The 23807-nt window shown below is 39.8% G+C and overlaps 2 protein-coding genes across 3 annotated transcripts in view; one reads left to right on the forward strand and one right to left on the reverse strand.

The window, feature by feature from the left end:
• Window positions 1–14091, reverse strand: part of NVL (nuclear VCP like) — a 39893-nt gene extending 25802 nt beyond the window's left edge. Inside the window, exons 1-13 of one of the 2 annotated variants that reach the window (XM_030236562.2) lie at window positions 13969–14091; window positions 12025–12098; window positions 11511–11563; window positions 11324–11420; window positions 10428–10482; window positions 9621–9887; window positions 8689–8812; window positions 8345–8421; window positions 7929–8063; window positions 6387–6488; window positions 3778–3895; window positions 3121–3265; window positions 547–817 (exon numbers count right to left, since the gene is read on the reverse strand). In XM_030236562.2, the coding sequence (XP_030092422.2) occupies window positions 547–817; window positions 3121–3265; window positions 3778–3895; window positions 6387–6488; window positions 7929–8063; window positions 8345–8421; window positions 8689–8812; window positions 9621–9887; window positions 10428–10482; window positions 11324–11420; window positions 11511–11563; window positions 12025–12098; window positions 13969–14025 (1575 nt within the window). In that variant the 5' untranslated portion in view covers window positions 14026–14091. Of the gene's footprint in view, window positions 1–546; window positions 818–3120; window positions 3266–3777; window positions 3896–6386; window positions 6489–7928; window positions 8064–8344; window positions 8422–8688; window positions 8813–9620; window positions 9888–10427; window positions 10507–11323; window positions 11421–11510; window positions 11564–12024; window positions 12099–13968 lie in introns of both variants that reach the window. The other variant, XM_050972310.1, reaches the window with a different exon arrangement.
• A 3-nt stretch (window positions 14092–14094) lies between these two features.
• Window positions 14095–21465, forward strand: CNIH4 (cornichon family AMPA receptor auxiliary protein 4). The gene is made up of 5 exons (XM_030235870.2): window positions 14095–14222; window positions 15526–15594; window positions 16373–16485; window positions 20535–20675; window positions 21264–21465. The coding sequence occupies exons 1-5, from the start codon at window positions 14154–14156 to the stop codon at window positions 21289–21291; spliced, it is 420 nt and encodes a 139-aa protein (XP_030091730.1). The 5' UTR covers window positions 14095–14153; the 3' UTR covers window positions 21292–21465.
• The last annotated feature ends 2342 nt before the right edge of the window (window positions 21466–23807 follow it).

Here is a 23807-nt window from a genome sequence, read left to right on the forward strand (position 1 = left end):
ACTGTCATATTTTCTGAAAAATCCTCTTTACCCAGGATTCTTCTCCTGGGAAGCTGAGAAGCCTCAGAGAGAAAAAAAATAATTATCTGATTTGCTTCTCCTGTGTTTTGCTGCTTTGGAATGTAGCTGGAGATTGTTTATCCAACATGTGAATTGTTTTAACTTAATGACCAATCACCATCCAGCTGTGTCAGGACTCTGGAAGGAGTCACGAGTTTTCATTATCATTCTTGTTAAGCCTTCTCTAAGTATTATTTTTGTATTCTTTAGTATAATTTAGTATAGCATTCTTTAATATAATATAGTATCAAAAAATAATAAATTAGCCTTCTGAGAACATGGAGTCAGAGTCTCAATTCCTCCTTCATCCTGGGGACCCAGCAAATACCACAGTTATGCTCCTGCCTTAGAAGGTGCCATTTCTAAATCTAAATTTAATATTAGGTTGGCTGTGGATGTTTGAGAATTTATGAGTAATGACTTTCATAACTCTAAAATGGCTCAACTCCTCAGATGTTAAAAACACACCCTTCAAGGAACACATACCTTAGGTGGAAGTTCTGGTTGGTTGGTGCCCTCTTCCTCCAGGATGTCTGCTTCTATCCCTGGGCTTCCTTCAGCTGTGCTCCCACCAGAGTGTGTGTGCTTCCTGCCGTGCTCCTCAGGTGTTATCAGGACCCTGCTGACTGTGCCCATGGCTGCCTCCCTGCACAGGGCCATCAGATCAGCCCCCACGTAGCCCGGAGTCAGCCGCGCCAGGTGGCGGAACTCAAACGACTCCGGGAGCTTCAGCCTGCGACACAAAGTCTGAAGAATTCTAATCAAGTAAGGGGAAAAAAAAAGAAAATATAAAGCTGGAGAGAAAGCTCTTCTTTTTTTTTTTTTTTTTTTTTTCTTTTTCTTCACATGGAAACAAACAGCATCTAATGTCTCTTTCAGTCCACATGAACTGAAGAAGCACAATGGGAAGTTTTTGCTCAAGTAGGAAATAACCAACACTGAAACCCACAGAACTGTGCTATAAACTTCCTGTCACTTCTTAAACAAAAATCAACAGCCTCAACCAGGCATTGCTAATCAGTAGTTTTGGTGACTTAAGTATTACAGGTCACCTTTCAACTCTAATATTAACAACTGACAGGGTAGGTATCAGTGTACCACAGAGATGCACTCGAGTTATCCACTGATACATTTGACCATGTACTCCTAACAACCTAAGGCTGCACTGGCTGTTCCATGCCACTTTCTAGAAATTTATTTATTGAAGAAACATCTACAACAAGAAGCAAATGAAATCAGACTGTGTGAGGAGTTCTGGTTTAATCTTCATTATCTTTACCTGACCACTGAAAGCAGAATACAAGAATACAACAGCAAAGCATCACTTCATTGGAAAAACATTTTTAAAAGGCAGCACGAACCAAAGAAGTCCAATCAGTAACATACTTCTAGTTCCAAAAAAAACTAGTTCAACTTATTTCTAGATCAAATAATGTAACTACAGAAAAGATATTAAAAACCCCAAGTGATTAAACTCTTCAAAACTCTAAAATTATAACATATTACATCTGCTTCCCTCCCCACTAGCAAGTTTCATCATCTCCTTTCAATCTTTATTAGGGATAATAGCCTGTTTCTCAAGATTTTTTCAACCTGTCTGACAAGAGCTGTAGTTAATAGATTGAGTTGAAGTGTAAACAGTTCAGGACTCCAAATGGCTTATTCTGAACCTGGACAAGAAAACACCAGGTAAAGCAAGATCTCCAGGTACACCTTCTCATCTCACTCCACCCCTTAAGGCTGCAGAACCACAACTCAGCAGCTCAAATCTTGCCTTCAGCAAGACTCACCCTGTAAATCAGCACACTGTGAGGACTTGTAAGGTCTATGCAAACACTCCAGTTTAAAATAAAGGAAGAAGTCAACACCACCATGGCTTTCCACAAAACACAACAGAAAGCAGGAGGAGGGAAGAATTTAAAAAAGAAAACCATCAGTCCCTGTAAGCCTACACCTCCAGGAACACAAATACAAACAAACAATAATATGAATGCCTGTGACTCCACTCAAATCTGTGAACAATCTTTACATACCACCATGGCTCTGTCATCCACAACTCCTGTCCTTCAACACTGTGCTATTTCAGGGAATATCATCATTTTAACATGGAAAACTGTTAAAATGATGATATTCATTCCTAGGAACTATCAGAGAAACACAATTGCCCTCAGGTGACCCACTGGTTCTACCTCTAACCATCTGCATGTCTTGCCCACAGCCAAGAGGAACACAATAACTACAGGGCAGCAAATCTGGAGGAAGAAGGGAGGGAAGAGAAAAAAAATATAAGACCCAAGGGGGAATAATGGCCTGAGTGCTGACAATGCAAAGTGAGCAATACTGCAAGCAGAAGTGTCTGCCTCTTCAACTTAGAGATAATATTATTTGAGAATAAGAAACTTGTCCTTTAACCTTTCTTTCTTTTCCATAACAAAATAAGCCATAAGTTTTTCTAACTTCCCCTCCCATGTTTTCTGCTGTTGAGGAAATGAGTAGCAGTTCCTTTTTAATTCAAAATGCAAAAACTGATTTATTTCTTTTAACTTAGTCATAGATCTTTGGAGTAAAAAGGACAGTTACACAACACAGGATGACTGCAGCTCAGCTTAATGCCAGACTGCTCTTTTTCCATGAGGAATGGAATGGAAGAATCCAGACCTGTTGCTTCAGGTACAAACGGGCTTTTTTTAATTTATGTTCCTAATTTAATAGTTACATAAGGAGCACCAAAGGCAGAATGTTTACCTCCTGAACACGAGAAAAGATAAATTTGATTCCATCATCTGCACTGTTAAGGCACTAGGAAAGCCATTAACAGTTAAAAGCAGATCTGTACACAATAAAGGAAATTATTCCAAATGCAGGCACAGCTAAAAAGACAAATAGATGCTCACCTAATGTCTTCTGCAACTTTTCAGTGTGTGCTGACCCACAGGTGTGTACAGGTACAAACAGAACTAAACACAATAAAGTACTTTTCCTTAATTTGTATGTTAAACTACACCCTATTTTCTTACTTATCAATGCATCAAAAAGAAAGTTTAACTTCACAACACATACTTCTCTCTCGCCTCTTCATCTGGGATCCCTAAACAAATTTCTCTGTCAAATCTCCCAGCTCTCCTCAGTGCAGGGTCCAGGGAGTCAGGTCTGTTTGTTGCTCCAATAACAAGGACCTGGGTAGTGGCAGCCACATTATTCAAGTCTAAGGGAAAGAAGGAATGAAGTCAGTACACATACTCACTGCCCAAACTTCATTCCCCTATCTGTGGGACTCTGTTTCTGCAGCACATGATAGTAGTCAGCAGAGATAAACTAATCAGTCAGACCGAACTGCTCTTCATCTCTGCCTCTACTAACTAAACCTTGTATTTTGCACAATCAAGCAAAAATTTAAAAATTAACAGATTCATAAATTATAAATAAATTTACCAGGTTCCCCCATTTTTATTGTCTCATATTGTCCTAATCTCTTATTTCTGTTTATACAACAGAGAGGGTTATATAATGCTGTACAGACCACTGTGAAAATATTTTGGTAACACCCCTTCATATTTATTATGATCTTCCCACTACTTCCCAGGCAAACTGTGTCAAAACAAGAAAAATTATTGCCACTATCTCCTCTCAAGGAAGCACAAGCCACTACTGAAGGGAAACAGACAGTGAGCCTGATAATTCTAATCTGCTTTTAGCACAGCTCTTCCTGAAACTCACCATCCATACAAGTCAGGAACTGAGCCACAATCCTCCTCTCCATGTCCTTGGATGCGACCTCTCTCTTTGGGGTGATGGCATCGATCTCGTCAATGAACAGGACACAAGGAGCACTGGACTAAGGAACAAGGAAAACCCATAATTACAAAATCACACTGACAGTGTGGAAAACAACAAAGAGATGTTTCAGCTTTTCTAATCTGTGACTCTTACTGGGAATCTGCTGTACAATCAAGCCCTGGAATAATTCTATTGTTCTGGAGAGCCACTAGACTATAAAACCTCACTGATCTGAAGCTATGGAATAATTAAGGCATGAGACCTTAAACTTTAGACAATCTCTAAACATTGTCTCAAATATACTTGTATGTTGCATTATGTTTTCCCTAAATATTCCATTGTGACTGCCTGCTGAAGTCCACAAACTAAAACCCAAGAAAACTATGGTTGGGTTTGTTGTTTGTTTTGTTAGTGACCTTAGAGCTGTGGAATTTCAAAAATAGCATTACTGACACACTGAATGAAACAAAAGGAGCAGTAGGTGGTCATGGAACTTCAACACTACTACAGAGCCCGACCATGTTCAAAGAGTCAAAATGAGCAGTGAGAAACTCCCACAAGTGTTCTAAAATTCCATTAACTTTATCAAAAGCCAACAACAATACCGATTAATAATTAGTGTAACTAATATAACAGTGCTTAGCTGATGTAAGATCATTAATATTCCCAAAAAGCACTAGCATTACAAAGGGATACTGTGAAAAATGCATATTTTATGATTGGCTTTTTGCAAATATTAAAATGAATATTACATGTGTTATGTTAGAAATTTATGCTGTATTATTTTTTTTAAGTAGTGTGTTAATTAGAGTTTTAGGTCATAACATAATGTTAAAATAGAAACTATGTATGTGGGATATTTTTTAAAGAAAGGAATAAGGTACTGCCCCTGAGATAGCAGCCACAGGACCTGAATCATTCAGAGAAAGAGAATTTATTGCTCTATTATCAGAAGAAATGAACTTTTTTCCTGCCTCACTCAGCCCTGAAGACGCCATCAGGATTCAGAGGAAGAAGCTGACACTGCCCAGACAGAATCCTGTGTTTGAATGGAATTTATGCATCATGTTTGAGGTGTATGAATATGCACCAGGCTGTTGCTTTTAAGGGTTAATCCTCTGTTAACGTGGGTCCTTTTTCGAGCTTATTTTGCCCAGAAAGAGGTACCCAGACTGCCTGCAACTCTTTGTTTTTATTGTCTCATATTGTCCTAATCTCAATTGTCCAAATTTTTATTACTCTAATGATATTACTATTTTTATAACCATTTTATTACTATTAAACTTTTAAAATTTTAAAAACAAGTGATTGGCGTTTTTCACAGATACTTGAGGAAAACACCGGAATCTTGTTCCCAAAAGGTCCCAGGTAAAAAACCCGCGTGGTTCCCATGCCGCGCTGGGTGTTCCCAGCACCGGCTGCGCCATCTCCTGGTCATTCCCTTTCCTGAGCAGGAAAGGCCGTGCAGATTCCACAGTACCCAAATAATGAGGAATCTTTATTATTGTTTATATTATTATTTATTTTGTTTTTATTATTTTTATTATTTTATAATTATTATTATTTATTATATTTCCCCCTGCACGAAAACTGCTGCGGAAACTAAGTGGGAAAATGTAAGGGAATGTAGTAGACTATCAGAAAGGCAAGAGATTTTATTTTAGACATATTTTATGCAATAGATGTTATTTCTGTAACAGTAATTTAGAGCGACCTCCCCTTGATCACTGCACACACAAAACATACATAATTCCTAAAAACTCCTTGCCATAACCTACGTAATTTTATTCTGAACAACTTCTTAAGAAGGCTCTCTAAAAACTAAAATTTAGCTGCAACAGGAAACATAACAAACAATCTTTTATGCCCTGTTCAAGGACATACTTCAAATACCTACAAACAGTTTTGGGGGAAGAGCAGAAAAACTAAATAAGTCAGAAAACCAGAACATTCTCAGAGATCAGGAACAGAAGACTGACCTCAAGAAATAAAACATCAGCCCCATAAAAACCAGAAACATCTGCAATTCTTTAAATTCAAATTATCTCAATCTGTCTCGTTCTCTTTGCTTCCTACTACATGCAAAAGCAAGACTTCAACTTTAACTTTTCTCCTGCTCTTATTATGTTTGTTCCAAATTTCCTGCTTTCCACCTAGACTGCCAAAGCCTAAAATCTCTCACATTCACTCCAATTCCATGCCATACAAAACTAGCAACAACCCTTTGTCACAAAAAAGAACAATGAACTGCTCTTATTTTTTTTTTAATATATCAAGCCAAGCAGATCCAAATATGCAAATAATTTATGTTGCTCTCTTTACATTGCTATGATGAACCATCTTTTGTCAAGGCTTCAGAACAGAAAGCCTTGTGCTCTGTGACATCATGACAGTACAATGGAATTCTGGTCACAGGAGGGGACTTGAGTCATGTGTGCAGCAGGATAAAGATTCACTCACATTTACTCAAATTCAAACCACAGCAATAAAATATCAATCTTTACAAAGAAAAAGACAATTCACAGAGCTATTTCCAGTGGGTGCCTTACCACAGCCTGCTCAAACAGCTCCCTCAGCTTCTGCTCAGATTCCCCTGACACTCCAGACACAATCTCTGTTGCTGCCACCTTCAACATTGGGAGCTCCAGCTCCTGGAAGAAGCAAGGAACATTTTATGATATATCCAGAGGTTAGAAATGCTGGCTGCCCTTGAGGACTAACATTTTTCAGTATGACATCTTTTAAATCTACAAGTACATACTCAAGACTAAAGCTTTAGGAATTTTTAAAAAAATATAAGGAGCATCCTCCAACTTAAAAAAAAACCAAAAAACAAAGCTTTCCTTAGCAGTGTGGAAGGTATTCCCCACCAGGTTTGGTTCTCAGATTCCTGTTCCAGAAATATCTGTGCAGGATTGTACAGTAAGATACTTATAAAGCTCACACTCTAAGTTATCTGCTATTAAATATAAATAAATAGCTGCAATTTTAATAGACTGCAGCACAGTAGTGCTACAGGTTGTTGCAGCCTATTTCAAGCTCTTGGAATTACATATAAAACCATCCCTAATTTAACATATAAAAGAAAATGAACCCTAATTTATGAACCCTTAGCTACCAGAGGCTCTACAGTGCTCAAAGAAGATAATTTGACTAAAAAAGCACTACTGGAAATCTATTATTTCAAGAAAAAAATATTTAAGAAGCAGTCATTATATTTATTTAATCTCAGTTTTTCACTTGTGACATCCTTCTTTCCTCAAGTGTAGCACCCTTCCAGCATACAAATACCTACTAAAGAATTAAATATCATCAAATTATTCAAAGGGTTCCATTTTACAGTAAGGCATTAGAAAGAAAACACCTAAATATTCTTAATTAAAACATTTGAAACAATGTCAGAAGGGTGTAACCAACATTTCAGGAAAAATATCTTTTCTTTATCTGCACTACGAAAGTCAGTAATTTACATGCATCTAAATTTAAGGTTATAATCAGTAACATTTAAGGAGCAACTGTATTAAAGAAAAAGAAATGCCCATGGTTATCACTGAGAGCCTTAAAAGTCCTTAGATTTATATCCAAAACAGGAACAGTAGCACAACAGCTTCACCATCACCCCAAACTATTGACACCAGTAGTGTCATGTGCTCTGAAAACATCAGTACACACAGGCAAGGCAAGGCCCAGTTTTGGAATTCAGAAATCAGCTGTTTAACAACCAACAGAATCAATGTGATCAATGTAAGGTAGTTAGGTTGAGTCTAGATTTGAAACCGTATGGTAAATTTAACAAAATTATCTTTCATTTATACCCTTCTCAAAACACCTGTGCCTGTATTGCTGTGGTCTGGGAGTGCCCCAAAACAGTTAAATGACAGATAAAACCTTGTCACCATAACTCTTTATGTATGAGGTTCCATCAAGTAAAGACTCAGATGGAATTCAAAGGAAGTAAAAATGAACATATTTCAGACTATCATAGCATGGCTAAAATGAAAAGCTCTAGTCTCTTCTGAAAGAATATTATTTTCTTTCCCTCCAAAAGTAACTCAGAAAAGGAAGAAGCTGTAGATGTGAAGCCATCTCACCCCAGCAATTGCCTGTGCTAGCAGTGTCTTCCCACACCCAGGGGGCCCATGCAAAAGAAAGCCCCGAGGCGGAACCACCCCTAGGTGGGTGTAGACCTCAGGATGACGGATGTGAAGGAGCATCTTGCAGATTTCCTGTTAAGAACAAGAGAAATCTCCATTTCAATTGCAGAAATTAGTATTTGCTGTTCTTATAGATAGGGGAAAATAAAACAAGCTCTGTTTAACAATCTGAATTGAATGACTGCTTAAAGAAAGAAAAATTAGAGAAAAACCAACAACCTCCTGTTGCTGCTGGTACAAGCAGCTTTACTCAGTGCCATGCACATGAACTCTGCAATATTTCTTCTCTGCCATTTTTCATGACACATTTTATTCAGTGCATCTTGTAGCCCACCAATAAAATTGTAACTAACCTTTAGTGTTTCATCATTGCCTCCTACATCCTCAAACTTCACTGAAGGGTGGTAAAGCTCTGACCCCTTATTTCTCACTGTTAAGGAGGAGAAGACACAAATTTAGCCATGGTATAAGTTGTATTTGCTAATACTGAACAAAACATTCTCAGCCTAAACAAAAAGCTGAGCACACAGAGTAATATTATTTTTTAGTAGTAGACAAAGGACTGCAATATCATTTTAGTACAACATTAAGGCTGAATTCCTTTCAAAAACTGCCTGGGGTCACTTCTCTGGTAACAGATTCCATGGTCTAATAGTATCTCTTTGTTTGGAGTAACACACCAAAAATAACTTCTCACCTTTCTTTAGTAACATGGATTCAATTTCTCCATCTACGTCTGGAAATTCTCCTTTTTTCCTTTTTGCTCTCCTGCCCTTTGTCTTCTTTCTTTCACTCTCCAAGACAGAAAAGTCTGTTGATTTCTAAGACATAAAAAACCAGAATTATATACACAAAACTTTCCAAGTCAGGGAACTCCTGCAAAAACTTAAAATGGGTGTCTCTGATGCTTAACTTACACAAATTATATACATAAAGACAAGCAAGGCAGGAACTTACACCTTTTTGTAGAAACTCTTTTTTGTACCTAGGATTAGTCTTATTTTTAAATGGGTTGATTACAATAGTTACTTTTTCTGTTAAGAGAACATAGAAATGAGCAAAAAAACAAAACTCAAACCAAACAAACCCCCTCAAAAGTACTAACCAAAATCAGACAGCAGTTATTTGCATGCCATGGAGGAATCCAATTTGGGCATGAATACAACTATACAAATGTATTTACTCCACTGGAAATAATTTTTATTTCTAGTGAGTCACTAGGGGGTATAAGAAAACATTATTCAGTGCTAACACAAGTTAAGTGCATGTGAGAGAAGGAATATTACAGGAGAAAAGAAATAAAAAGAAGTTTCCTGTTTTCTCCAGGGTCACTCAGACTTTACCACTGGCTAAGGAAGCCACTTGCTGTGGCTGCAGCAAGCCACAGGCCAGGCAGGCTGGTCACTGGCAAATGCAATAAATAAGAGCTACATTCCACTCATCTTTCTCTCAGTATGGGCACTAATCTGGGCCTCCTTGATACTGAGAACTACATTTTCCTCCAAAAAAAAATCTGGAAGAAACTCATTACTTGGTGACTTTCTACCTTCCGTACAAAGCTGCTTGAAATGTGCCAATTCTATTCATGCATCTGCTTAGAACACCTTGGGTTTGTGAAACACAAAGTACCTCAGAAATCAGTTTCTTTTCCTCTCCTTCTCCATCCTCAGAAAGGTCAATGAAGAAGTCTTTCCCATCAGGAGTTTTATCAATGAACCAGCCACCATCAGAGATTGGTCTTTCACCTCTGGATTCTGGTGTGAGGGTGCTTGTTTGAGGTGCTGTTTTCACATGAGGAGAGGTCTCCACTGGCTCATTTTTTGGAGTGGATGGAACAGAATCAGGATTTCCTTTCTTGTACAAGCTCAGCAGGGAACTGTTCATGTGATTTGTAGACTGCAGATTAACACATTTGTAAAGAAAATACAGGAACAGGGTTGTAACTTGGATATTTAAATTTAGAGGTCGATGAAAACTATTTCAAAACCATAATTCAGCATTATCCCTGCTAGAGAAAATAGGCAACGCATCTTCCAACCCACTCCTCTGCAAACCAAATGACTGCACAGAAACCTGCATGTGTTGGTTGAAGGGGCAGCAGCTCTTGCAATTTACCCTGGAATGACTCCTGTTAATGGGCAGGCACCTCTTTTGGCAGTAGCTGGAGATGTCAGTTCCTTCAATCACTTCACCCACTTGACTTCAGCCAAGTCCTTCAGGCTCTCACTGTGCCTTCCCAAAAGTGATTCCCCACCACAAATTCCTCTTTTTCCTTCAGGAAACAACCTCCTTCCAGCTCCACAGATTCTCAGTTGGAATTGCTAACTCTGACTAGACCTTATCTCTATCTCCCCTTTCAAACTCTTCAAGTGCAATTTCACAACACAGAATCATGTGTTATACAAATACAAACAATCATAACAAAATACAACTTACTAGATCTTCTGGATAATCATCATAGTCAGAGTCATCTGTGAAACTTCCAGTTGTGCTTAACAGGGAAGGAAGACAAAAACTATTAATTTATCAGAGCAGAACTGCAAGTGAGACATCTGTAAAACAAAACAAAAGTGATTTCTACAATGTGGTTCCCCATAATCATGGTATGTAGCCTAATGCTGGAGAGAAATTCCTGACTCCCATGCTCTCAATCTCCTAGGATGAAAAGTTAAAAAATGCATCCTTCCCAAGTGTTTGATGAGTTGGATCAGCTTGCCAACCTGTCTTAAAGACAGACCTACATAAAAGTGATGTAGCTCACTATGACTCACTTCACCAAGGGAAATAGGAGCAAATGACTGCTGAACCAGACCAATCCTTCTGACAACAGTGCCCTACTTTCCCATGAGATCCTTAACATCTATCCCAGGTTAGAGAAAACACAACACTCCATGGGATCATGGACAGGGTGAAGAGTCAGGAAATCTTCATCACCCACTGGTGATTGACTCTGAACAGCCTGTCTGGTAGCCTCATCTCTCAGATGTGGCCAGTATCTCTCACACCCAAAAACAATTAAGAACAAAACCAAGGAACTGAAACGCATGAGGAACAGGGCATTATGTGGAAAACTATCAAGGAAGCCATAAGGTTGTCCACTAAATCAGAGCTGTATGTTCCCCACAACAGAGAAATCCTGATTGGCTCTAATATCTGCTTGTCTTTAGCACCAAAAAATTTTCCAATAACTACAGGTAACTTCTAAAGAACAAGCCTATGGGATCCACCTGCAACCTTGAAGCAACCAAAATGTAATAAACCAAACCCAGAAAGCTTTAAAGAACTGGTAACAGCAATGTCATTATTGATTTAGTAGTAAAAATTCTTCTTACTCATTTTTCTCTTGCTGTCTTGCTCTTTTTGCCACATGTTCAGATTCTAAAACTGCCAAATCTTCACGCTCTTTTTCATTACTGATTATTTCAAACACTGCGAGAAAAAGTTCAACCATGTTAAGAATTAACAGCCAAAGCACAAACAAAGAATTGGGCAGCTTGGACACTGCATTAACAGATCTACCTTTTGCAACTTGTATTCTAAAGGCATTTCTTTTTCTTCGTCCATAATCTACACTGAAAGAAAACCAAAATAAACAGGTTACACCAACTGGTTTTTCCTTCAATATAGTATCATTCCCAGTGGAAAAAGCACATGGAAAACAGAATTGAAAACTACCTGGGCAAAAACATTATTGTCCTGCTGAGCAACTGAGCAACTGTCTGCACTGAGGTGTTACACATTTTAAACTCACTGGGGTAAACCCCACATGCTGCAATGAATCTGCAGCTTTTTATTTAAAACAAACACAAAAAACCCAAACCACAGCTAGATCTTATCATGGCAATGAATTAATAAAATATGAGTCATTAAATATATCAGCAGAGGGAAACAATCTTACTGCTTCAATCAGCCTCAACAACTGGTAATAAAGGTAACATAAAGAAAATTATAACTTTCATAATGAATGCAACAGAACAAACTAAGATATTCTACATTTTGAATACAGGATATAAGAAGACAAATGTTGGCTCACCTGTAGGTTTTCTGCAAATCAGATGCTAGAATTCCAATGTCAACATACTGCCCACATTTACTACTTGCAAGATACTGAAAGGAAGAATTGGGAGCAGGGAATAAACTCTTTGTCAATCACTTCACCAGAACAGCTCGAGCAAATATGCCTGTTTTAAATTCTGCCCTCCTTAAAAGTTGAAATGAGAATCAGAATCAGTTTTTCACTGCCTTGCAACACATCAGACAGTATTTCCCAATGAACTGGGAAATGTTTATTAAAGCACAGATTCCTGGGCAGCTCTGCCTCCTGGGGAAAGCCCCTAAATACATCTGGGGCTTCTGCTGGGTCAATTCTGTTACTTTTATTTAGCCAAAAAGCTGATTTTGTAGCCCACACACCATCCTACTGCCTTGGTTCCTCAGTTATTCTCCTATTGGCTTAGATTTCCTGCCCTAAAAGTGAAACCACCTATATGAATCTGCAGGGGTACTCTCCAAAGAACAACTTTAATCTTTACAAGACATTTCAGAGAATACTACAGAGAACTATGTTAATAAAGTGAATTCTCTCTCTCAAGCTTTTATATTGCTCTGACAGCAGCTAATCCAACCCATTTTCAAACCCCAATTATGAAAGTGTGAGAAAATGTACTAAATTTCATGTATTATTCTTGTTTTCTTCCCCCACTCTCCACACCAGCAGCGAGAACTTTTGATACCATAAAGATGGATTCCTTCTTGAAAAAGAGGAAGAAAATATAGAATCATCCTAAAAGATCTGGTATCACAAATATCACAGCAAGGAGGATTTCAAACCTTCATTTGAATTAATAACTCCATACAAAACAATCAAATTGAATACATATTTAGCTTTTAAAATGATGCTGCACTTCAGATCACCCACGGGCAGCTCCTGCCCTGCAGGAAACATCAAGGCTACCATAAACCAAGCTGGCTTTTCCACTTGGGAATAGTCAAGGCACACTCAATGTGATCTTGTGAATTAAACCAAGCAGTCACTGTCTCATTTTAAGGAATTAGCAGTGGAGTACATTTATACAGAGTCTCAGGAACCTGGTGTTCAAGGTGCAAAGTCCTTATAAACTATCACAAGATGTGACACAGCACTTAAAGGAATCACAGTTTTCCCTGTTGTTCCCACATGTATTTGGGAAGTAATCCCATTTTGCCCTCTTCTCAGCTATTCAATAAAACCCCTGAAGATGTTTCCAAACACAAACAGCATTTGCCAGTGTCACAGAACTGCAGGACCATTTAGGTTGGAAAAGATCTCTGAGATCATCAGGTCCAACCCATGACTGATCACCATCCAGGGATGGTGACTCCATCACCTCCTGGGCAGCTCATTCCAATGTCCAATCACCCTTTCTGTGAAGTTCTTCAGTTCTTCCTAAGGACTAAATATATACATATACACACATATATACATATTTACATACACATACCTATATACCACGTGTATAGGTGGTACGTGTATATATACACACACTTATATATCTACACATATATACATAGGCATATATACACACAGATACACACCGTGTCTGTATATATATACACATAAATATATATATATATATATATGTATATATATATGAATACTTTGAGTATATTTTTTGCCCTATTCATTTCACTGCTGTGAAGCAGCAGCAGCCAGCCTCAAGATCAGACCTACTAAAGAGGGCAAAAAAATGACAGGAAAAAAAATACAGACTTTACAGAAAATTAAAATTAATAAAATAAACCAATGGACTTTTCCAAAGCCTTTTTAAGGCCTTACTAAAGCCCTCAGAGGCAGGGCCGGGGTTTGGTGCTCTCCTGCCACTGAGCGGGCCGGATGCTCCCGGCCCCTCAGCCAAAGGAGGATACACGAGTCCCGCCGCCGGCTGCCGGTACCGGTGGTGCCGGGGGTGCCGGGGGTGCCCCGGCGGGCGGGCGGTACCTGCTTGATGCGCTGCTTCAGCCGAGGATCGGAGACGCGGCCGGGCCGGCACCGCATGGCCGCCACCCCGCCGGAGAAGGAACTCCATTTCCCAGCGTGCCTCGCTGCGCGGGCCCGCCCGGGCGAGGCGGCACCTACGGCGGCCGGGAGGGCCCGAGTGCGGCGGGCGCGGCGGCGGCGGCGGGATGGAGTCGGTGGTCTTCATCTTCTCGCTGATCGACTGCTGCGCCCTCATCTTCCTCTCCGTCTACTTCGTATCCTGCTCCTGCGGCGCGGCGGGCGCGGTGTGGGCAGCGAGTGGCACCGGGCCGGGCCCGCTGAGGCGGCGGGGCGGGGGGGCTGCGCTGGGCGATGGCCGCGGGGCCCGGGGGCTGAGGGGACACGGGCACGGCTGAGGGGACACGGGCACGGCTGACGGGACACGGGCACGGCTGACGGGACACGGGCACGGCTGAGGGAGCGAGCTGTGCTGAGGGAGCTGCCCGGGCCTGGAAGCGCGGCCAGCGGGGTTTTCAGTGCGGGGACGCCGTGCTGACTCTGTGCGCTCCGAGCTGCGGGGCTCGGCAAGCGGCCTTTCCATGCTCTTTTGTTAAGGATGGTCCGCAGTCTTGCACAGATTTGCCTCCTTTTCCTTACTTTTATCAATAAAAAAGATCTGGCTTTCTTTTTTCTTTCTTTTTTTTTTTTTTTCTTGCACGTTCTTTCAATTCTCATGGGATTTTTTAGGGACTGCCCAGTTCTTCTAGCAAAACCAATTAAAATGAAAAAAAAAATCCTAGAAGGATAAGTTGTTAAAAAATGAGCAGACTTTTCTCATTTTTAGGAATAGGAAAAAAGATGTCTTAGTGTTCAATTCCTTGGAGAAAAGAACCATGAGCTCTACATGAGACAGGGTGGTGAGGTGCACACATGCATCCATCCTAAGCCTTTTTTAAGAGGACTTTTCTGTCTGAAATACTCGTATTTCAGTCTGAAAGTTCATTCAGCAATGAATGTTACTCTGTTATTTCTTAGCAAAGCATTAGTTAACTCAATGTTGTTGTAAATGTTGGGGGGAAAAAAGTAGATTCACTGCTTAAAACTGCACAATTGTGTGAGGAGAGTTTAAAAGTGCATTAGCTTCTCCTGCCCATTAAGGTTTGGTTTCAAGGGTTGTAGTAACAATTTTGATACTAAAAGTACTGTTTGATTATACAATTGTACAAGGGTTATAGTAACAGTTTTGATTCTAAAAAATACTGTTTGATTGTTCAATTGTAATAACAAATTTGATACTTAAAGTTTGCCTCCCTGGTCTGTTTTATGGGCTGAACTGAACTTTAGCACTTGTGCAACAGTTGCCCTTGGGAATATATAATAAAATCACTTGGCCTGATGATAAAATGTAGCCAAAACTTCTATCTAAAATAGGAGTGAGGTGTGACTAATTGAAAGCTGCCTTTGACAGAGCAAGGCAGTGGATGCTGAGAGCCGAGGGCTGTCCCCAGTTTATTGGCAAAAAGTAAAGCTTTGTGTGTTCTGAATTACCATAATGTATTTCCTTATCCTGAACCTCAGATAATCACTCTATCAGATCTGGAATGTGACTACATCAATGCTAGATCATGCTGCTCCAAGCTCAATAAAGTAAATTGCTCTTCTTTGCATTTGCTGTGGTTTGAGAAAACCACATCCTTCACCTGAGCATTGCAAATAACTGGGGTGTGATGGGTACCCGAAGAGCCTTGATTGCCAGTATTTTGCATGTGTCTCTTATTTCTGCCTGCTTGGGGGTTTTTTTTTTGTTGTTTTTCTTTTTGATGTCCATCTTTCAGTAAATTCTATTACCAAAGTACCATTTAAAATGAAACTGCTTTAAAACTCTTGGCTTTAAATCACTGTGGCCTACCTATGTGTGTGTTGACTTTGATTTAAAGGTATTTTTTTCCCAATGTGAGAGAGAATGGCACAGGATCCTATCAATCCAAGAATGTGGAATTGCCAGGGGCTGACCCAGTTTAATGATGCCAGTGTTTATATTGATCACCTTTCTTATCTGTTCCAAGCCTGGGGCTCTTTGTGCAGGTTTTAATTATCTGAATCCCTAAACCCACTCCTCTCTGCAGTGATTTCAAATGAGCTCTTTCTGCTTTCTCAGTTGTGTCCAGACTGTGCTGCTCTCCAGAAATGTTTGTGATGCTTGGAAAAAGCATCTCTGTTACAATATCTAAGGGCTTGATTTCTGCTTACTTGTGTGGAACCTGCCTGCAGGTATTCATTTGTCCACACTGTGATGGAACCACATGCCTCTGCTGTCAGCTTTTCAGATTTTATAATCAGACTGTGATCCCAAATAGATGTTTTTTTCATAAAGGAATTTACATTTGTGCATGTAACTCTTCCCTCTTTCCCCTTTTTTTTGCAGTGGGTGGTGCCTGAGGTGATTGGCCATGCTGTTGTCACTGTATTAATGCTTATTTCATTGCACTGGTTCATCTTTCTCCTTAACCTGCCAGTGGCCACGTGGAATATATACAGGTAAGTGCTGAATGGTCTGTGGGGTTTCTTTGTTACTAGTTTAGCTTTAAGTGTAGTACAAAGATGAATAATATGTCATGGTGAGATGTTTCAGTTGCCTTCTTAACAGTCCTCATTGATCAAACTGGCATGATTTCTTGTGACAAGAAACCCAACAGGGTAAAGGACATGAAACTTCTGACCTTTGCTTGCATTCTCTTTAGTGCCCAGAAATCTCCATTTGTGGGTCATTCCCAAACTGGCAGGAAATGGTAGCAGATTAATTGGGATTATGAAATATACTGAAAACAGAGTTAATAATGTTTTCATGCCATTCCTGATATGGCTGTAAAACCATGGGCTGTGGTGTTGTCCCCTGCACCCTCCTTCATTTACTGACCTCTGCCTTCCACTCATCTGCACTGGTTTTGGCCCCCCATCCTGCAGGATACTATTTGGAAGGTTTGGAATGGAAGGAACCTTCCATTTGGGAAGGGTTGCAACCTTTTCACCCTAGCACAGCTGTCAGTGTTACTGCTCTTTGTACACTGGGCTGCCACCCTTGGAAATGGTTTAGTAACCAGTGGGGTTTCCATGTGGCAGCACTGGAACTGTCAGTTCAAACCTGTTCTTTTTCTCTGACATCACTTGGTGTGTGGAGAACTGACCCTTCAGAGGTGTTTGGATGATGGAAACTGGATGTGGATTTGTCACAAATTATCTGCAGTCACTGTACTGAGGGAACCCAAGAGCCCAAATGTTAAATGTGCAGGTATGGAAAGCTGGCTGTAATTGTTTGCCTGAACCTGCCAGGGCTAACTGTTTGCAGGGATGGGTTGAGTTGCTGGTAGAATTAAACAAGAAGTTTCACAGCTCTCATTAAAACAACTGAGGATCTCTGTACTGATAACCTGGTTGGGCAAATAGTTGTGCTATTTAATTTTGATAAATATCACCCTTGTTTCCTACAGAACTTCCAGCAAAGCCTTCAAATGTTTCTAAGCTGGAGAAACATGAGACAGTATAACTTTATTTAATAAATGAATGTTGCCTGAATACACACACACAGGGTATGGTTCTGCCTGGTTTTTTTTGCCCCTCTCTATGAACAGCTGTGACCTGTAGTGACCAATATTTGGTTTGGGATCTGCTGGCAAGTTTAGGGTTTCATGTTTCATTTAGGCAAGGCTGAGATACCACATAGAGAGAATGCATTTTATTAGAAGCTGTCAAAATTTCTTGAGCTGGTTACCAGCTTGCTGCTTCATTTTGTGTACTTCTACTAATTTTTAAAGTAGGCACTTGCTTTCCCTTCTAAAACTGGTTAGAGAGAATTTTAAAAGAGAAATTATTTCTATTTCTATACATCAGGCAGTAAGCCTTGATTGCTGTTTTGTACAGACAGCTCTCATTTTATATATGTCCTACATGGCATAAATATTCTGAATATCCTAAAATCCAGGATTGTTTCCTTAATTTTAGATGTGCAGTGTAGGCAATCCTCCCTTCTTTCTGTGGATCAAGGAGTTTCTCCCACATTAATAGCCTGGACTATCCCATCTCTAGTGGAGGAGTTGGAAGCCTGGAAAAGCAAGTGTGGGGTTTAGCATTTTAATTTTCAGCTCATTAGGAACTGCAGTGAGAGCACCAGGAGTAATGGGTTCAAAGGAAAAGAGGGGAAAGTCAAGCTAGAAATACACAATAAAAATAATCCTATTGAGATTGAAGAAGCCCCTGCTTTGCAGTGTAAAATAGAGGGAAAGGTAGGATAATCTTTTCCCCTTGTTCACTTTTCTTTAAAACCTCCTTAATCCCAATGGCTACAGGCAGTCCTGGCTTAATTTAGTGATTCTCTCCAGGATTTCAATGAGAGGAGAGAGGTTTTGTGCAGGAAGGGTGTCATAATCAATCCTGGGAAGGATAAATTAGTCAAAAACAGCACCCAGAGAGACTTTCAAAGTTGCAATATGTTTATTGTGACATCCTACTGGCCCTTCTTGTTCAGCACACTCATATGATATTTTTACCTTTTTTTGATGAATTTTGTAGTGTCTCCAGGTGGACAGTTTTGTCTTGCATTCTCCTTGTTTTAAAACTCAAAGGGAAGCATTCAGCTTTTTTTTTTCCTTCTTTGTTATATAGATCTCCTTGAGAGAATAGGTACAAATAGTGAGATTCTTGCCATGCCTTTAAGAAGATAAAACTGAAAGAGTAAAAAAAAAAAAAAAAAAAAAATCTTTACAATTCACTGAAAATTCTAGCCAGAACTTCTACATCCCTCTAAAAATTGGGAGATCTAGAGGGAAGTGTCCTGTTGCTGTGGTAGCAGCTTCCACTGAATGGAAATCCTGGAGGCAGTTCTGTGTATATTTATTAAAGCTGACAATTTACTTGTTTGCTGCAGATGTTTTTTTTTTTTTTTGCTGTGTCGAAGATGACAGCTGGCTTGAGCTGGGTTTGTCAGCATCCAGCAGCACTGTATCCATGGCTCAGCTCCTTAGGTATAGCATATAGGCTGTCCTGCCTTTGTGGGCCTCTTGGAAGAAATGCCTCACAGCAGATGCAATTAAGTTGCATTATTTAAGTGTCACCATTTTTTAAAAAAGCAAAATTAATGCATGCTGTCTTTATGGCACTCATATTCCAGACATGTAAGAAAATTCTGCATTCTGTTTGGAGGATAAATTGGTACAGGAAACGTGTTCCTCCTTTTATTCCAATAAAATGTGTTACATTACCAGGAAATGGACAATAATTTGTGCTGTAGCACTAAACACAGAATAACCATTCAAAACTTCAAATTTAGAAGGGAATTTTAAACTGGAATTATTTAACATGAACTATTTTTAATGGGACACAACTGTCTTTGGTATTAGTCAAATATGCTGCAGTGCTTTTCAGTACCTCTGTGTGAGACAACTACTGTGGGCTGAACTTTTTTTTCCCCAATATCTACTGCTGCTAGAAAACCTCCCTGTTGTTTGAGAATTCAAGGGTTGTTTCCCTTTCCTTCCCCTCCTTTATGGAAATGAATGTTGTAAGAGGTGGGGAAGTGTCTTTTGGACTACAAGTGGTGCCATTGGAGTATATGAAGGAAGCTGAACAAGTGTTCTGTTCCATGTTCTGTTCAGAACATGTTCCATGTTCTGTTCCAGAGACCATGTTTCTGCTCCAGCTTTAAGACAAAGATTTTAATTCCTGTATAGAAAGAGTCTGATTTTCCAGGAAGGTAGAGCCTCTATAACATCTCAGTGAAGTGAAGTTCTAGCCTGAGCTCAGCTGGAGTGAGAACTTCATGTGCTCCCTTGAGAAATTCTAGTGACAAGAGAACGTGCTGCTGGGTCAGCTGTCACAGGACACAAATATTTGGTTTGCTGGTTTCATGTTTCCTTGGCTTACATTCCCCTTGGCCTCACTCAGCTTTTGTTCTCATGTGGGTTCAGACAGCAGAACTTGACATCTTCAGTTCTGCCCAACTCACCCTGTCAGCCTCAGTGTCTGTGCTGAGGTGTCCCAGGACGGCTGTGACAAAGGCAGCAGTAACAGCACAGGTCCTTGGCCTTGCCTTATGCCATCCCAGTGTGACCACTGGAGTTTGTGATTTTCTCTGTGAGGTTTTTTGCTAGATAAATTGCTGATTCTTAGTTAAATTAGATTATTTTCCAGTCTCTTTCATCTAATGCATCTTTCCAGTGTGGGTGGGCATTTTCCTCATGACAGCAGCTAACTGTGAACAGCAATTAAAATGAGCTGGAATTGGCTGTTACCTGGAATCTCTCTCATTTATACATGGGAAGCTGGGCTGATGTTTTTAGTACTTCTTGTTCTCTTATTATTTGTGGGTTGTATGGGCAGAGATAGCTGCAATATCCAGAACTCCCTTACCTTGAATTGTGAAACAGCTCTTCAGATGAAAGTCCTTTCTTGGCAAGCTTTCACCTGCTTCTTGCCCTGACACTCCCTAACGTTTTTTGGGTTTTGTTTTGTGCCTTTTTAAAAAAATTTTGTTTGTATTTCTTTGTTTGGCTTTTGTTTTGTTTTGGTTTTTTTTTTCCTTCTTTAACTTTCAGGTACATTATGGTGCCAAGTGGAAACATGGGAGTATTTGATCCCACAGAGATCCATAACCGAGGACAACTGAAATCACACATGAAAGAAGCCATGATTAAGCTGGGCTTTCATCTGCTCTGTTTCTTCATGTACCTTTACAGGTTAGTTTCAAAAATTGCTCCCAAGCAACAAAGGGATTGTCTGCCAGCTATTATCTCCTCCATTCCACTGGTGTAATTGCTGGTGTTCATGTCTTAGCTTTTTTGCATCCTGCTAAGCCTTGGTAATATATTTTGACAGCTATCTCTGGGCTCACTATATGCCTTTATTCATTCGGATCAAACACTGTTTGGAAACTCAGGCTATTCCTTAACCTCAAAACCACAAGTACAACCTAAAGAGTTTCATGCTTTCAGCACCTACAGTAAGTGGCCTGTTTAGAAAGGAAATACTCATGAGCACCAAGTTTATTTTACAAGTTCTGTTTTTAAAAAATGAAGTTGATCTAGCTGAGTTACAAATAGATGTGTTCTGTGATAAGGGTGCTTGCTCCAAGGTGGCAGAGCTGCTGTTCCTCTGCTGCAGTACTGCTTCTGCAGCCTTGTCTTCATAAGCACAGCACACAGCAGGGGTGCCTTGACTTTCTATTTCAGGTTCTTTCAGTGCAGCTCTCCCATGACAGTGAGAGCCGCTCCTGCTTGCACAAGCTTCAGTAATCCACTGGTATCATGTTTTCTGTTTTGTCACAGTATGATTCTGGCTTTGATAAATGATTGAGAAGTTGAAAGAGAACCATTAGCTGCCAAATTGGGTCATCACTCCAGTGACTGGTTGTGGAGCCACAGACACCTCCCGAACACACCTAGATCAGTGTCATCATGCAGTATATTTTTCCTCTTTGAACAAGAAATATTTTTCTGTATTTTTAACATAAAATATTTTCAAAAGGCATTGGATCTGTGTAGCAGTTGTTTTTGTTCCTTTACAAGCCAAACTTCTGGAGCTGCTGCTTCTGTAAGATGAAATCCTTGCTTACAGAAGTGACCTCATAGGAATTGAATGGTGATAAGGGAAACTCGTTTCAGCAGCATTAGCTAATGATGGCTGTTCCAGAACACATTCAAGTGCAGCACTGATATCTGATTCTTGCTGAGAGGTGTCAGGATGAGACTTTGGCTGCCAAGCTGTCCTATCAGAGCCTAATTTGAAGGAGCACTTGGAACAGATTTCAAAGTGGAACAGGAGCACAGCCTGCATCTTTGTGTTGGTATTCTTTCCAGACAAAAATCAATGGAATAAAAGTTACATTTTTTCCCTTTCCCCACCCTGCTGCAGCAGTCTATATGAAGTCTTGCATTTGGATGGATAAAGATCCTTTTGGCGGATATGACACTTTTAAGGATGCAGATAAACATAATTAATACTTGCTTTTTCCCTTCAACTCCTATTTTGTCATTGAAGTGCATCATGGACATCCAGATAAAGTACAGATCATATTGCACTGGGGTGGAGTTGGTTACAGAGCAAAAGACTATCTGCAGTTGCTACTCCCTGAGCCTGCTGTTTGCACAGGCAGTGGGGTGAAACAAGAGTCTGCCTAGCTCAGGGAAATGGTCTGCTAACCCATAACCCCACTTACTCCAGTTCTGATGTGACTCTGCTTCAGTGATACCAGCAAGTTCTCTTTGTGCAGCTCCTGCATCAGTGACAAGTGTATAAACCTGAGTTTGTACCTTCACTGTCCAATAACTGTCATTAAGTTTTTTATATGTGCTTGCAAACAGGTCTCTTGGAACAAACACAGCAATTAAAACACTTAAAAATACGCTTCTGTAATTACATCTGAAAATTTATGAGCTCTTTCAAGTACTTGGGGTTTCAGTGCACAGCTGAAGTCAACAATTGTTTTCAGGGCTAGCCATTAAAAGGCAACACTGATGCTTTACTGCTGTAGATAACGTTGTGTTCAGTGTTTGTTCTAGAAGTTTGGCTTTAAATTTTTGATGGATGGAGTCCAAGATAAGCTGTGTTAAAGATGAATGTTGAAAATTGTGCTCATTAAAAAAATTACTAAGGAAACAGCTAGATGACAATGACTACTGACAGCACAACATCAAATGACAAAAAGTACTGCCCTGTAAAGCCAAAACTCTGACAGAAGGTAGGGCTGGAGAAATGAGAGCAAATAAAACTTCAAAAGAGTAGAAAGTCACTTTTTTAGCAGATTATGGTATGCAATTAAATGACTTTATTTGTGTGTGAAAAAAACCTACTACACATATTTTGGGTGTTGGAAGAAAGGACCTAAGTCAGGTCCTTGCTGTACTGCTGACAATAGATACAGCTCACTAAACTTAAAAAACCAAAACTCTCTATTTTTCAGCAGAGAACAGAGTAATTTAAACCCAAGCTTACCATACAGAATTCAAGACAGTAAGAAACTTGAGATTGATTTTTTTAAAAAAATTAATCTATCACTATAAATTGGTGTGAGGTCAAATACAGATTCTTTCCTGTTCACTCACACTCAATCCCTTTGGACTTGAGGTATTCAGGGATAACTTTGTGAGGCACCATTTGCTATGAAGGATGGAAAACTCCTAATCAGTGAAAATAAATCAGTCCTGCAGGGATTTTAACTGATGTTACTGAGCCCTTTTTCCTCACCCACAATCTACAGCCCAGTCAGCTTGCAAAGATGATCATCTTGCACCATTTTTCAGAGAGATTATATAACACAGTTAAGAATTCTGCACTTGGGGGGTTAGATATAATGTGTAGAATTGCATGTTTCCCCCTAATTAATCATCAGTTACAGACTGTTGGTTATTGAACCTGTTTTTTAAAGAATAACTTGCCTCCTCAATCCAGGAAATGACTGGTTTGATTTTCTAAAATGGTTCTGTAGCATGGACCATGGTAAATCAGTGGTCTGACCAGTAGTCCTAAGAACAATTCTACATACAGGTTAACAATCAACCAGACACCCTGATAAGCCCAAAAAGGCAAATCTTTATCTGTTCAGGAATGTCAGAGCTTTATTCTAATTCTTTCTTTTCTTCTCACAAGAAGCTCTCTAGGATTTTGTTGTACAAGTGCCAAAAGACCATTTATGCCTTTAAGTATAGGGGGTGATGGACATTGGAGGCAGCAGTAGGACAACTGGGGCTATGTATTATGAACCACCATGTTATCAGTACATTCACCACCACAGCTCCAGCAGGAACAGAGGCATACAAGCCTCAGTGGTTGCCCTTCAGAGCATTATAGTTCCTTAAAAGTGAGGAGACAAC

Source organism: Serinus canaria, chromosome 3 (genome assembly GCF_022539315.1).
Source record: "Serinus canaria isolate serCan28SL12 chromosome 3, serCan2020, whole genome shotgun sequence".
NCBI lineage: Eukaryota > Metazoa > Chordata > Aves > Passeriformes > Fringillidae > Serinus > Serinus canaria.

Bases quoted from the DNA above. Each gene is read 5' to 3' on its own strand.
- CNIH4 (XM_030235870.2), top strand. From the start codon at position 14,154: ATGGAGTCGGTGGTCTTCATCTTCTCGCTGATCGACTGCTGCGCCCTC. The intron at 14,223-15,525 runs GTATCCTGCTCC...CCTGAACCTCAG, and splicing joins TCTTCCTCTCCGTCTACTTC to ATAATCACTCTATCAGATCT. The intron at 20,676-21,263 runs GTTAGTTTCAAA...GTTTTGTCACAG, and splicing joins TTCTTCATGTACCTTTACAG to TATGATTCTGGCTTTGATAA.